At 40.3% G+C, this 16,180-nt stretch overlaps 1 protein-coding gene across 2 annotated transcripts in view; it reads left to right on the top strand.

The window, feature by feature from the left end:
• The window catches only part of LOC128070359 (S-adenosyl-L-methionine-dependent tRNA 4-demethylwyosine synthase TYW1), a 140,194-nt gene that overhangs the window by 40,514 nt on the left and 83,500 nt on the right, over window positions 1-16,180 (top strand). For both annotated transcript variants that reach the window (XM_052663682.1, XM_052663687.1), the window contains exon 11: window positions 4,679-4,788. In XM_052663682.1, coding sequence (XP_052519642.1) covers window positions 4,679-4,788 — 110 coding nt within the window. The remainder of the gene's footprint in view (window positions 1-4,678; window positions 4,789-16,180) is intronic.

The raw sequence follows: 16,180 nt of genomic DNA, 5'->3' as shown, positions 1-16,180 counted from the left end.
TGTCATGTCTCTTTCAGTTCAGTTCAGTTCGGTTCAGTCGCTCAGTCGTGTCCAACTCTTTGTGACCCCATGAATTGCAGCACGCCAGGCCTCCCTGTTCATCACCATCTCCTGGAGTTCACTCACACTCATGTCCATCGAGTCCGTGATGCCATCCAGCCATCTCATCCTTAGTCGTCCCCTTCTCCTCCTGCCCCCAATCCGTCCCAGCATCAAATTCTTCTCCAATGAGTCAACTCTTTGCATGAGGTGGCCAAAGTACTGGAGTTTCACCTTTAGCATCAGTCCTTCCAAAGAAATCCCAGGGCTGATCTCCTTCAGAATGGACTGGTTAGATCTCTTTACAGTCCAAGGGACTCTCAAGAGTCTTCTCCAACACCACAGTTCAAAAGCATCAATTCTTCGGCACTCAGCCTTCTTCACAGTCCAACTCTCACATCCATACATGACCACAGGAAAAACCATAGCCTTGACTAGATGGACCTTAGTCGGCAAAGTAATGTCTCTGCTTTGGAATATACTATCTAGGTTGGTCATAACTTTTCTTCCAAGGAGTAAGCGTCTTTTAATTTCATGGCTGCAATCACCATCTGCAGTGATTTTGGAGCCCAAAAAAATAAAGTCTGACACTGTTTCCACTGTTTCCCCATCTATTTCCCATGAAGTGATGGGACTGGATGCCAAGATCTTCGTTTTCTGAATGTTGAGCTTTAAGCCAACTTTTTCACTCTCCTCTTTCACTTTTATCAAGAGGCTTTTTAGTTCCTCTTCACTTTCTGCCATCAGGGTGGTGTCATCTGCATATGTGAGGTTATTGATATTTCTCCCGGCAATCTTGATTCCAGCTTGTGCTTCCTCCAGCCCAGCGTTTCTCATGATGTACTCTGTATATAAGTTTAATAAACAGGGTGACAATATACAGCCTTGATGTACTCTTTTTCCTATTTGGAACCAGTCTGTTGTTCCATGTCCAGTTCTAACTGTTGCTTCCTGACCTGCATACAGATTTCTCAAGAGGCAGGTCAGGTGGTCTGGTATTCCCATCTCTTTCAGAATTTTCCAGAGTTTATTGTGATCCACACAGTCAAAGGCTTTGGCATAGTCAATAAAGCAGAAGTAGATGTTTTTCTGGAACTCTCTTGCTTTTTCGATGAGCCAACAGATGTTGGCAATTTGATCTCTGGTTCCTCTGCCTTTTCTAAAACCAGCTTGAACATCAGGGAGTTCACGGTTCACGTATTGCTGAAGCCTGGCTTGGAGAATTTTGAGCATTACTTTACTAGCATGTGAGATGAGTGCAGTTGTGCGGTAGTTTGAGCATTCTTTGGCATTTCCTTTCTTTGGGATTGGAATGAAGATGAACCTTTTCCAGTCCTGTGGCCACTGCTGAGTTTTCCAAATTTTCTGGCATATTGAGTGCAGCACTTTCACAGCATCGTCTTTCAGGATTTGAAACAGCTCCACTGGAATTCCATCACCTCCACTAGCTTTGTTCGTAGTGATGCTTTCTAAGGCCCACTTGACTTCACATCCAGGATGTCTGGCTCTAGATGAGTGATCACGCCATCGTGATTATCTGGGTCGTGAAGATCTTTTTTGTACAATTCTTTTGTGTATTCTTGCCACCTCTTCTTGATATCTTCTGCTTCTGTTAGGTCCATACCATTTCTGTCCTTTATCAAGCCCATCTTTGCATGAAATGTTCCCTTGGTATCTCTAATTTTCTTAAAGAGATCTCTAGTCTTTCCCATTCTGTTGTTTTCTTCTATTTCTTTGCATTGATCGCTGAAGAAGACTTTCTTGTCTCTTCTTGCTATTCTCTGGAACTCTGCATTCAGATGCTTATATCTTTCCTTTTCTCCTTTGCTTTTCACTTCTCTTCTTTTCACAGCTATTTGTAAGGCCTCCCCAGAGAGCCATTTTGCCTTTTTGCATTTCTTTTCCATGGGGATGGTCTTGATCCCTGTCTCCTGTACAATGTCACGAACCTCATTCCATAGTTCATCAGGCACTCTTATCTATCAGATCTAGGCCATTAAATCTATTTTTCACTTCCACTGTATAATCATAAGGGATTTGATTTAGGTCATACCTGAATGGTCTAGCGGTTTTCCCTACTTTCTTCAATTTGTGTCTGAATTTGGTAATAAGGAGTTCATGATCTGAGCCACAGTCAGCTCCCGGTCTTGTTTTTGTTGACTGTATAGAGCTTCTCCATCTTTGGCTGCAAAGAATATAATCAGTCTGATTTCGGTGTTGACCATCTGGTGATGTCCATGTGTAGAGTCTTCTCTTTTAGTTATCTCCAATTCTTTAGTCTTTCTTTGTCTATCATGACCTTTACACTTTTGAAGAGTATTAGTTAGGTATATTTGGATTTTGGGACAAAACCCCACAGAAGTGATGTAACCTCTCAGCATATCATATTAGGGAGTACTCTAACTTTTATTATGGATATGTTTTGAACAAAAATGGAGTGAATAGTATAATGAATCTCTGTGTATATTTGTTAACACATTTCCAGTCATGGTCCATTTACCTACCCTAGTTCTCACTATTTCGATGCAAATCTCAGCCATAATTGTTTTATCTTATACCTACTTTGATTGACAGATATTATTTTTTAAAAAAGGCCTAAAAAAAAGAATCTAGTATCATCATCCCATCATAAGTTCTTTTACATGGTTTCCCTTTTCTAGTTATCTAGGGATATAGTAAAAAAACAAAAACAAAAACTGAAAAAATGTCTTTTCAGACATTCTGTTAAATCAATGATTCTCAACTGGGGCAAAATTTCTATTTTTCATCCCGAGGGGAAACTTAGGGCATTTGACTATGTCTGGAGACATTTTTGATTGTTCTAATGGAGGGAGGTGCTATTGGCATCTAGTGGGTAGGGGCCAGGGATGCTCTTACACACCCTATAACACATAGGACAGCCCTTCACAGCAAAGAGTTATTGAGTTCAAAATTTCAGTTGTGCTGAGGTTGAAAAGTCCTGTGTGCAGTGGTCTCGGGATTTGTAGCGTAAGAGCTTCACAGCAGGGTATTTGCTATTTCTATTACAGTTTTTGGCTGCTGTTGGCATAAATTTTACTTTTATGTGAGCTGTAAACACAGTATATCAGTACTCTCAGTTGTACTGTCAGTTGTTTTTAGAGTAATTAAAAGGAAAATAAACTTTATTTTTCCATATTTTTTTCTTTTTTCAGCACTCATCATTTCTTTGAGTAATCTAAGTTACTATCTGGTATCTATTTCTTCTGCCTGAATGATTCCCTTTAATGTATTCTGTAGTACAGATTTGCCAACAAGGAAAACTCTCAGATTTTTGTCTGCAAAAGTCTTTCTTACTCCATTTTTGGAAAGATATTTGCACTGGGTATAGAATTCTGAGTTGACAAGTTTATTTCCTTTAAGCATTCTTTCAGGGGTCATTATAGTTTCATCTGGCTTACTTGTTTTCTGATGAGTTGTCAGAAGTAATACAAATCTGTGTCCTTAAGTAATGCGCCCTTTTTCTCTTACTTGAAGATTTTCTGATTTTCTTTTGTTTTCATTAGCTTAGATACTGTATTTTTACACTGTCTTCAAATATTCTGGTTGTTCTGCAAGCTTCTTGGATCTGTGGTTAATTGTTTCTCATTAACTTCAGGAAATTGTTGGCTGTAATTTTTCTACATCTTTTTCTACTTTATTTTGTGTTTCCCTTCTGGGATTTTAATTATTATACTTTGGCTCTGGATTCCAATTATGTATATTTTGGACCTTTTGATAATTGTCCCACAGCTCTTGGATGCTGTGTCTTTTTTTTTCCCCCACGTAAAATTTTATGTGTGTTTTAGTTGGCTTATTTGTCCTCTCCAAGTTTTCTTTTCTTTTTTTTTTTTTTACTCTTTCCTTAGCTTTTGTAGTTTACTGTTGAGCCGGTGGAAGTCCCATTTTTTTCATGTTTAGTATTTCTATTTGATTATAATTTTCATCTCTGTGCTGAATTTACCAATTTGGTCTTGCATGTTGTTTACCTCTTTCTTTTAGGACTTGTAACATACAGTAATCATAGTTCTAAAAATATAACCTGTCAGATACCTTCACCCCTTATGTCAGAAGAGTTTGATTCTGTTGATTGCTTTGTCTGTTGGAAATGTATTGTTTTCTTGCTTTTTTTGCATGCCTCTTTTTTTTTTTTGAAGTCCAACATTGTTAGAGACTGAGATGATGCTTTTTTTGTGTGGAAATTGGCACCCCTTTCCTTTCTGGTGTCCTTTAGAGATACCTTGAGCGTTGCCTGAGGTTTGCTGCAGGTTTTTCCCTCCATGTCTGATCCATCCTAAGCTTTAGGTCTTCCCATTGCCTCTCAGAGAGAGTCTTGAAACAATATTGTACTGGTGGTCATTGCTGGATGCTTATTAGCCTGGTGGTGTGTGGCTGAGAGAGAGGGGTACATGTTTTGTATTGTTGTGATTAAGCCTCAGTCTTGGCCAAGCATTTCCCTTGTCCATCTATCTGTCTGTCCTAGATGTCATGACTCAAAAGAAGTTGTAAAATATAGCTATAGATAGCTGAACTTTTAGGGGAAAACCAACTTGGATTTTATAATTATATGGACTCTCTTGTAGCGGGTGACTAGCTGAGATTTAACAGAGTTCTGAAGAACTTTTGCCTCTTTTTTTCCTAGGCACCACACCAATCCAGTGGGTACTGAATGGTGGTGGAAGATGGACCAGCCTGAAATGATCTTGAAGGAAGCCATTGAAAACCATCAGAACATGATCAAGCAGTTTAAAGGTATTTATCTTCCCTCTACAAAGGAATGCTAATAGCCTGAATTAAATTGGCAGAGGAATTGCCTCCTTTGGCAGAATGTTGTCCCTGCTGGCAAATTCTTGTGTAGGAAATAGAAAACTTTGTAGAAATACTATATATACTTTGGCCTTTGTAGTTTTCACTGATAACTTTATATATATCATATGATGGGAGAACTAAAAAATTAATTCAAAGCTTAGCTATTTTTAATACAGTGTGCTCAGCTTATAAATTTTGGCTGGGAATGTATCATCATTCCTCCTAAAAACTTTTGCTATTGTTCTGTGTTGGATACAAAGCAACCTTGTGATTCGACTGATAATTTTAGATCATTCAACTAATAAGTAATACCAGTTAGATAGTATTAGGAAGGCATTTTTGAATAAATGCTGTACAAAAAAGGAGGGTTAATTTTAATCAGATTTCCTCCACATGATCCACAGTGATGGAAACTGCTACTCAGTTTCTAGAATTTCCTGATCTAGCTGTGTGTCACAGTGCAAGGTATTTGACTCTATTGGAGATGGCTGGTTCTTAAGCTTTAGTGTGCATCAGAATTGATCATTAAAATAGTGATTCCCGATCTCCTTCCCCAGGGATTGATTCAGAAAGTCTGAGGGAGGGAGCTAGAATGTACGTCACTTACACGTTTTCTGGTAACCTTGATGTTGAACTGGGAACTATACTGTGAGACCCGCCACTGTAGATAGATATGGAGGACGGGTATTGGGTTGACCAGAAAGTTCTTTGGGCTTTCCCGTAGCAGCTTAAGGAAAAACCTGAAGAAACTTTTTGGCCAGCCCCCCAAAATAATGGCTTTTAAAAGACAACTGCAGGTGATCGACTGAAATGTGTTAGGTTCCCTGTTAAACGTGCATGCCTCTGTCTCCACCCACCACTTGTCAGTCCTGTCTCCTTTATTCTCCTTTCCTTTCATATACAACAAAAAAAGTGAATTCCAGCCAAGGTGGGTTTGGCATCAGCACTCTTGCATCGTAAATGGGAGTCTTTATAAACCCCAGTAATTAGCATTTTGAAGATCAGATAGTCCTTGCATGCAGAGAAGATCGTTCTGCCAGATCACTGCTTCTTGAGATCACACTGTTTCTGATGTTTTTCCTTCACCAAGCAGTTCTCCAGGTCTCAGTAGACACTGCCTGGGTGTTCGACAAATGTAATTCAGTCCTGGCACTGTCTGGAGATAACATCAGACCCACAGGTTAGGGGTTCAGTCCTGTAAGATTGTGCCCCACTTCAGATGCCATTGGAAAGCCTGGGATGTTACCTGTGTTTCTGATTGGCTGTAAATTGGAAGTTCCCACGACCTCCTCAGATTCTTAGTTTGTTAGAGTGGCTCGCAGAACAGAAAAGCATCTACTTATGTTTACCAGTTGCTACAAAGGATATTATAGAGACCACAGGTGAACAGGCAGATGGAGAAGTATAGGGTCGGTCTGGAAGGGTCCTGAGGCTAGGAGCTTCTGTCCCTATGGAACTGGGGTGCACCACCCTCCTAGCGCATGGATACATCCACCAACCCAGAAGCTCATCAAATCATGTTCAAAGGTTTTTATAGAGCTTAATTTGTCAGTTCCCTTTCCCTTTCTCACCGGTCCATGGGTATGATTGAAAATTCTAATCCTTTGAACACTTGGTCTTTATGGTGACCAGCCCCATCCTGAGGCTATTTAGGAGTCCTACCCTATGTCACCCCATTTGCATAAATGTACTTAGGTGTACTTAAAAGGGGCTCCTTATTTATTTTTTGGCTGCGCTGCCTGGCATATGGGATCTTAGTTCCCTGACCAGGCATTGTGTCCGCTGCAGTTAAAGCATGGAGTCTTAACCACTGGACCTCTAGGGAAGTCCCGAAAGGGATCTTTATGAATGACAAAAGGTACTCCCACCACTCAGGAAATCCCAGGGGTTATAGGAGCTTTGTGCCAGGAACCAGAGCAAAAACCAAATCTATTTCTTGTTTTTTACCATGGTATTTCTTACTACTATTCTACTTCCTAGGAGAAATTGGGAAAGTAATGCAAATAATGATTCAAGAGCAATAATAATTTATAAAGGTATTTTTATAAAAGTAATTTATAAATTTATATTGTCTTTATGAGTTTTCTAAGGAAAATTGCCCTATACATATATGTGTGCATATATATATGTGCCAACTTGTACATCAGAGATGCTAATAAATATTTTAACATTTCATCTTGGTTTTTAGTCGCAAGAATTTTTTTTTTTTTTGGAAACAAGTCATTTTCTCTTATTTGGAAAAAACAGTGTCTCTTACCAGCCTTTTGGAAAATTAAATGAAAGTGTGTAGTGAAAAACACTATAGTAAGTCTCCACATCAGGAATTTACTAGCTTTTCCTAGACTCTTCGTTGATTTAGTTAATATTATCGATCCTTGACCCTCAAATAAACCATATGCCTTTTAAGTAAATTTCAAGGCGAAGTCTTACTTTCTTTTGGATATTTAGTTGCTAGTCAGAGTTCTCCAGAGAAAGAGTCATCAGGATGCTGTGTGGGTGTGTTTAGAGGGAGAGAGAGAGATTGATAGAGTGAGATTGGGTTAAAGAATTGGATCATGGAATTGTACAGGCTTGGTCAATCAAAAAGATAAAAATAATCTGATGGAGTAGACCAGCAGGCTAGAGATTTAAGGAAGAATTGCAGTTCAAATCCAGAGACTGTCTGCTTGCAGAATTCCTTCTTGCTTGAGGGCTGTCAGCCTTTATTCTTTAAGGCTTTCAGTTGGTTTGATGAGGCTCATCCACATTATAAAGGGCAGTCTGCTTTACCCAAAGTCCACTGACCTAAATGTTAGTTTCATCCAGAAGACATCTTCACCATCGAACATCCAGAATAACATTTGACCAAACTGGGCACCATGGCCCAGTCAAGTTGACATGTAAAATTAGCCATCCTAGATAGTCATATCAGAAGCAGGCAAACACCAGTAATTTTACCGTTCTAGTGTAATCAGTATGTTTTTATTTCGTGCTTTAAGAAGCAGTTGAATCCTTAAATAATGGGGTGATGGCCGAGGATGTGTGTTTCCTGGACATCTAGGAAGCTCCCTGAATAAACTGTGTGCCAGGCAGTTTGTATGGGTGAAAGCAGCCCTGAGGAGTAGACATGCATTTTTCCATCTTGAGATGTCCTTGATACAGAGTGACAACCTGAGTTTTGATAGTGATTTTTCTGACAGGAGCATTTTTGTAAATGCACTTTAAATGGAAAGAAGAGATGAATAAATCATGAGGCTGCCTTTCTTCACGTTAATAACATATGTTAGGTGAGCTCGGTGAGCACGTAGTCTTTGTTGTCTGCCTAGCTTGTTGGAGGGTTTGTCCTGTGCAGGAAGGTGTCCCTGGTTAGTAACCTTGTGCTTGCTTTAATCAGTAGGCATCTCAGACGGTTTGTCTTCAGGTACCTGTGGCATAAGATACAAAGTGTTTTAAAGTATATATATTGTCTTGCAGGGGAAGGACAGGTACAGGATTGCAGAGAGAAAGAACAGAGCATGTCTGTGAATAAGTGAATCCTGAGTAGGGGTGAGAATGCTAAGAGGGTGGGAGTGACCCCCGAAATACAGCAGCTGCCATTCATTCACCCTTAAAAACAGCTTTTATAGAGTATCTTCCTTGCCCTTGTAATTCTCACAAAGGATGCTTTTTGCATACCTTAATTAATTGCCTTGACAAAATGTTACCATGTCAGCAAAACATCTCTTTATTTAATCAACAATAAATTTTCTCGAAAGGTTTTCAAATTGGAACTGGTTGATACTTGTATACTGACACTCTTCAGAATACGGAAATCAGTTTTTCTTTACAGTAGTAGAAAACAAGTGTATTTTTGAAGGTGTGGTGGGCAGTAGATAGGTCTGCACATGGGCTTAAAGGAGCTCTGATTCATTATATTTTCACTAAGAATGAGAACTCCCTTCAGTTCAGTTCAGTTAAGTCACTCAGTCATGTCCAACTCTTTGCGACCCCATGAATCGCAGCACGCCAGGCCTCCCTGTCCATCACCAACTCTCGGAGTTCACTCAAGCTCACATCAATCGAGTCAGTGATGCCATCCAGCCATCTCATCCTCGGTTGTCCCCGTCTCCTCCTGCCTCCAATCCCTCCCAGCATTAGAGTCTTTTCCAGAGTCAACTCTTCACATGAGGTGGCCAAAGTACTGGAGTTTCAGCTTCAGCATCATTCCCTCCAAAGAAATCCCAGGGCTGATCTCCATCAGAATGGACTGGTTGGATCTCCTTGCAGTCCAAGGGACCCTCAAGAGTCTTCTCCAACACCACAGTTCAAAAGCATCAATTCTGCGGTGCTCAGCTTTCCTCACAGACTAACTCTCACATCCATACATGACCACTGGAAAAACCATAGCCTTGACTAGACGGACCTTTGTTTGGAAAGTAATGTCTCTGCTTTTGAATATACTATCTAGGTTGGTCATAACTTTCCTTCCAAGGAGAAAGCGTCTTTTAATTTCATGGCTGCAATCACCATCTGCAGTGATTTTGGTGCCCCCCCCAAAGTAAAGTCTGCCACTGTTCCCATTATTTCCCCATCTGTTTGCCATGAAGTGATGGGACCAGATGCCATGATCTTAGTTTTTGAATGTTGAGTTTTAAGTCAACTTTTTCACTCTATTTCACTTTTATCAAGAGGCTCTTTATTTCTTTTTCACTTTCTGCCATAAGGGTGGTGTCATCTGCATTTCTGAGGTTACTGATATTTCTCCTGGAAATCTTGATTCCAGCTTATGCTTCATCCAGCCCAGCATTTCTCATGATGTACATATAAATTAAATAAGCAGGGTGACAATATATAACCTTGACGTACTCCTTCCTGATTTGGAACCAGTGTGTTGTTCCATGTCCAGTTCTAACTGTTGCTTCTTGACCTGCATACAGATTTCTCAGGAAGCAGTTAAGGTAGTCTGGTATTCCCATCTCTTTCAGAATTTTCCACAGTTTGTTGCGATCTACACAGTGAAAGGCTTTGGCATGGTCAATAAAGCAAAAGTAGATGTTTTTCTGGAACTCTCTTGCTTTTTCAATGATCCAGCGGATGTTGGCAATTTGATCTCTGGTTCTTCTGCCTTTTCTAAATCCAGCTTGAACATCTGGAAGTTCACGATTCATGTACTGTTGAAGCCTGGCTTAGGGAATTTTGAGCATTGCTTTGCTAGTGTGTGAGATGAGTGCAATTGTGTGGTAGTTTGAGCATTCTTTGGCATTTCCTTTCTTTGGGATTGGATTGAAAACTGACCTTTTCCAGTCCTGTGGTCACTGCTGAGTTTTCCAAATTTGCTGGCTTATTGAGTGCAGCACTTTCACAGCATCATCTTTTAGGATTTGAAATAGCTCAACTGGAATTCCATCACCTCCACTAGCTTTGTTCATAGTGATGCTTCCTATGGCCCACTTGACTTTGCGTTCCAGGATGTCTGGCTCTAGGTGAGTGATCACACCTAGGTTATCTTGGTCATGAAGATCTTTTTTGTTCAATTCTTCTGTGTATTCTTGCCACCTCTTCTTAATGTCTTCTGCTTCTGTTAGGTCCATACCATTTCTATCCTTTATTGTGCCCATCTTTGCATGAAATGTTCCCTTGGTGTCTCTAATTTTCTTGAAGCGATTTCTAAGGGTATAAATATTAAGCAGATGACTGTCCTTTCTGTATAGTCAGTTTCAGAGTGAGGATGGCAAGGCTAATGAAGTCACTCTGCCTCTTCTGAACTGAGTACCATCCCCTGGGTGATGCCCTGACACACATTCCAGTTCTGGGTGCTAATGATGCAGGAGTGTCACTTAGATTTCATTTTAGCCCCTGGTGGAGAGTCTATTCTCTGTCTTCCTTAAATCAGAACTCCTTAGTAGAGACTGGCATGGAGAAGTGGCTTAATCTCAAATGTAGAATTACTCACAGATGCCCTACAGGAAACTAGTTCTGCTTTCTCTTCTTCCACATCCATTTTAGAATTTCCCTGTTAAAGCCCTGTTGTTATTACCCTGTGTCCCCTTGTGGCTTACAAAAAAAAAAAAAGCCAAAAGTAAAAGTGTGTTTCTGGTTTCCTCAGTTGGAATTTGGGATACATTTTCCTATAGAAAAAAAAAATTGAATTTGATTAGGTGATATTGAAATGGACGTGGTAGTGCTATAGTTTAGGTATGTGCTGCTAAGTTGCTTCAGTCGTGTCTGACTTTTTGTGACTTAATGGATTGTAGCCATGGGATTCTCCAGGCACGAGTACCGCTGTGGGTTGCCATTTCCTCTTTGGGGATCTTCCTGACCCAGAGATCGAACCTGAGTGTCTCACATCTCCGGTGTTGGCAGGTGGGTTCTTTACAACTAGTGCCACCTGGGAAGTTCATTGTTTAGGTATATTACAGATTAATTTGATGTTGGTGGGGGGTGGGGTTTTGAATGGTAACTTCATCTCCGTTTTAATAGCATTATATCTGGAGGAATATGAATTTCAGATTTCAACAGAAATTTAGGAAACAGGACTCATAAGTTGGAAGTTACAGGCAATTTTCAAAGGTTTGCAGCCGTTTCCTTCTTAGTTATATTTTTTCACTCCCGCCTCTCCGTAGACCTCACTCTTTTAGCTCACTGATGTTTCCCCTCACTCTGCTGTGGAGTCCTTTGTTTCTTTGGGTGCTTTCCCACCCCACGCTGATCACCGACTCTCTCCCCTCGGTCTGGCCCAGTCGTTTGATGACCTGATTTCTGTATGGGATGAGGCTTGTTGTGGGTATTGTTTTTGCCTCTGAGTTTCCAGCTTTTGGGGCTTCCCTTGTAGCTCAGTCAGTAAAGAATCTACCTACAATGCAGGAGACCCAGGTTTGATCCCTGGGTCGGGAAGATCCCCTGGAGAAGGAAATGGCAACCCACTCCAGTATCCTTGCCTGGACACAGGCAGCCTGGTGGGCTGCAGTCCATCGGGTCACAAAGAGTTGGGCACGACTGAGCGACTAACACTTACGAACACTTACGTCCAGCTTTTGGCTCAGTGGCCAGCCTTCAGCGCATTTTGAAGACATTCTGATCTTTTCAGCATTTCCTTTTTGTGCTTCTGTTCTCAATCTCAAGGGTAATCATTGTCTTTTCAGTTATTTCATTGATCATTAAACCAGTCTTCTTCCTATGACCTTTATTAGCTTTCCCCTTTATATGCACAATGTACAATTAACTTTATACTGATTACAAGTGGGTCAGGATTAAAGTGCAACTCAGCATCTTTTCAAAATGCTCACTGCCCCCCTCCAAATAACACCATGGCAGGGAGACACAGGCTTCAGAGAATGGGGTTTTTTTCTTAAATTTATGTATTTGTCTATGCTTGGTCTTAGTTGCGGCACACAGGATCTTCTGTTTTCATTGCGGCATGTGGCTTCTAGTTCCCTGACCAGGGAGTGAACCCAGGCCCCCTGCCTTGGGAGGGTGGAGTCTTAGCCACTCAACCACCATGGAAGTCTCAGGTTCAGGTTTCTTTAGCTCAGTTTCCCATCAGTTCAGCTGAGATCGAGTGAGTGAACACTCTTTGGGAGGAATGTGCTCAGTGCTGAAAGTGCAAGGATGAAGAAGACATTGTTTGTTGCTAGGTGTTTTTATCTATTGTTTAATGCAAAAAATAAAGGGTCTCTAATAGATGGGCCTCAGGAACAAGGTGTGCTAAAGTACACATCCAAAAGGAATGTGGGGGAAGCCAGGAAGAGAATACCATCTGCTAATTGTTTTCTGAAGCTTGTTTATGAAATGAACATCCCAATAGAAGTGGCTGGATCAAAGATCTATTGTATGTGACTTTCAGCCAGAAGGGTTCTTAGGAAGATCTTGGCCAGGAACTGTATCATTATTTGAGAAGAAAGAATGCTTTATTTCCAGTTGATACAGTCTTTAGAAATAGGAATACTCATATTTGTCAATTATACCTCAATAAAAAAAAGGCATAAGAAAGTATTAAAAGAATAAAAGTTCATTATTAACCAATGCCCCCCCCCCAAAAAAAAACAACAACAAAGAAATAGGAATACTCTGTGTTGAACCTTATGTCATTTTTCTGGGTTATTCAGCTTATTGCTATGACCTTAGGATAAAAATTCTGGAGTCTTAAGTTTCTGCTTGAGCATCTTTCAGTGATGTAAAGTGCATGTGTGCACGCTCAGTCACTCAGTCCTGTCCGACTCTTTACGACCCCATGGACTGCAGCCAGCCAGGCGCCTCTGTCCCTGGGGTTTTCCAGGGAAGAATACTGGAGTGGGGTGCCATGCCCTCCTCCAGGGGATCTTCCTGACCCAGGAATCAAACCTTCATCTCTTACGTTTCCTGCATCGGCCAGCAGTTCTTTACCGCTAGCATCACATGGAAGCCCGAGGTCTTTACCCCCAGTCTAGAGGCTGAATTAGAGACGTTGTGTTTGGGGGCAAGTAAACCATTTTGATGCCTGTGGTGTTGAACTCATGGGGTCTGGATTGGCCATTGTCCAATATGGGGCATTGTCCAATATCAAAAGAACTTTAAAAGACTGTCCCCTTACCAGCAAGGTACTTCCTGACTTCAGGAACAGAGCATCCATGGAACCATCCAGAAAAAGTCTTCCCATTGTCCACACCTTCTTTTTGTACAACCAGAAGGCTGGCAGCTGGTGTTTATCTTACCCGTTCAAGGCTCAGGGGTTAACAAGTTTATAGAGAAAAGCAGTCGTAATCATTAACCTTTTGACTGCATTTGCCTAGCACCATGGCATTAGCCTGCCCATTCCTGTCTTAAATCCTGGTGCTGGCTTCTCTTCCTTACTAATAAAATGTCCTTTGAAGCCTTCTTTGCACCCCAGCATAGGGCACTTTTGACTATATTAAAAACCTGTTCAGGCAGGTATCCTTTCTTCTCCGTGATTTTCTTTGCTGGGAATTCCTTTGCTGCCTCTTGGTTGGCAGAAGCTGCTCCTCCTGTTATCTTGACATTTTAAAAGTCAGACCTCTTTTTAAAATCATCAAACCATCCTTTGCTGGCATTCCATTCTCCAGCTTTAGATCCGTCACCTTCCTCTTGCTCTAAGTTGTCATATAATGACTTCACCTTTTGAATCATATTCGTCTATAGGTATGTCTTTCTTATAACAATCCTGCCCCACACATAAAAGCTGCATTTTCAATACGAGATAAAAAGGCATTTTACAAAAAGCTCAAGGTCTTCACACCTGCTGTAGCTGCAGCGACAGCTTCATGAATTTCCTTTTCTTTTTCTTTTTTTACAATGGCCCTTCCGCTGGACTCATTTGTCTTGAAGTGGTGGGCAGCTTCAGCTGCGGACTTGACTCTTGGTGCGTATCAAGCCATTTACCCTTTTGTCACTTTTCTCTGCTTCTTGGGAGCTCTTCCAGCATCACATGTCATATGGGTCCATGCTGTTATTCAAGGTTCACGGTGTTGCACTAAACATGGTGAAAACTATGAGCGAACTTCAAACCTGTACTGCAGTGAAAGTGACTAGAGACACAACTGCTCACATGATGATGAACCTCAGGTGGAGTTTCAGACAGACACCTGCAGCACTTGTGCTCAGCACCCTAGCAACAGGAGGTGCTAGGGAAGTTTTACAGTGTTACAGTCTATACTTCATCTTTACCTTTGTTTACATTTCTGTCAACTGGGAGTGGTGCTATACCAGGTCTGTTTGTGGGAGTACATTTTGATACATTTTAACTTAAAAAAATGCATGTATATTTTATGATAGTAAATGATGGAATAGTATCTACATGTATTTTATGCATTCAGGATACACCTAAGTTTTCAATTTTTTTGGATATTACCGTGTTATGGGGTGCATCTGTGAAACTTTTCAAATTGTCACAAATCTTCAAAAACTTTTATATAAATAGAAATTTCCAAAAATTATATATATGTATATAAAAGAACTATATATATATGTATGTATGTATGTGTGTGTGTAGAAAAAACCACATACACGTGGGCCTGCACTCTTCCAAACCTTGTTGTTCAAAGATCAACTGTATGTTGAATTGAATGGAATTACCATTTTTTTAAAAATAGAAAACAATTGAATTTATAGTACAATTCATGAAATAATTATCATAATAAAATATTTGCAGTTAACATTTTAAAAGGATGCTTATGTGCTGGGCTTGGTACCAAACTAGTTATTTCATGTGGCTTATTTCATTGAATTCTCACAACTCTGTGTGTGTGTGTGTGTGTGTGTGTGTGTGTGTGTGTGTGTGTGTGTGAATTCCCCACGTTATACATCAGGGAATAGATGTGGAGGGGATGAGTGGCTTGACTCAGGACACACATCCCCCTAGTGCTAGAGCCAGAGTTTGAACCTGGGGCATCTGACTTCCAGTGCATCTGACTGCCTTGTAGTACTCATTCTTCTTTCTGAGTTTTAGGTTAATTTTGCCATTTCAGATTAAATCTTCCCTTCAACTCTTCTCCTCATGGGGAGATTAATGATGTTTCTTTCTTTTTTTTTACAAAAAGAAAATTTTATACTTAATGCTGAGTTGTCTTGGCAACACAGAGTGAGTTAAGTATCAAGTTTTATTTAAAACCTTGATTCACTTAAGATTTTAGATTTCAGGAACTTAAAAAATTATCCATCTCCAATACTGACATGAAATACATTCTTAGAATTGCAGTTAGTCATAAAAGAAGATAAGACCTGCCACTTTTAGATTGTTCTGATTTTAGCCTGTATTATGTTGATTTTGATGGCTTGGGTGTTTACTTGCACTTGCTTATTTCCAAGTAGATTGTGTGTGAGTGTGTGTGTAAAATAAAGTCACCTCCTGGAAACTAAAGCACAAGCAAGCAGTGAAAGCTAACTTTATTTTCTCCAGATTTGTTGTTGTTCCTTAAGGCGATAGTTACTGGGAGTTAATTATTTTAAGAAACCACGATAAAGGTGATGATAAAAACAACGTCCTTAATGAATTTTTTGTGTGTGTGCTAGGCCGTCTGCTAAAGCCTTTCCAGGCATTATCTCATTTAATTCTAACAAACATTCTTTGGGGTAAATACTGCTCATAGTGAAGAAAACTACATTTCAGAGGTGACTAAGAAATGACTGAGAAGGTGTATGAATATGCTCCTCCTCACTTCTGATCTTGATGAGGAATATTGTACTCTTTAGAAAGAATGTATTTTTCAAAAAGTACTTGGAGAAAGTAGCATGGATGCATATACGCTAACATATGTAAATAGATAGCCAATGGGAATTTGCTGTATGACTCAGGGAACTCAAACTGGGGCTCTGTAATAACCTAGAGGTGTGGGAATGGGCTGGAGCTGGGAGGGAGATTCCAGAGGGAGGGGACATATGTATA

This window comes from Budorcas taxicolor, chromosome 2 (assembly GCF_023091745.1).
Source record: "Budorcas taxicolor isolate Tak-1 chromosome 2, Takin1.1, whole genome shotgun sequence".
NCBI classification, from domain to species: Eukaryota; Metazoa; Chordata; class Mammalia; order Artiodactyla; family Bovidae; genus Budorcas; species Budorcas taxicolor.
Note: the sequence above shows the minus strand (reverse complement) of the source record. Positions and strands in the feature narration are given on the sequence as shown.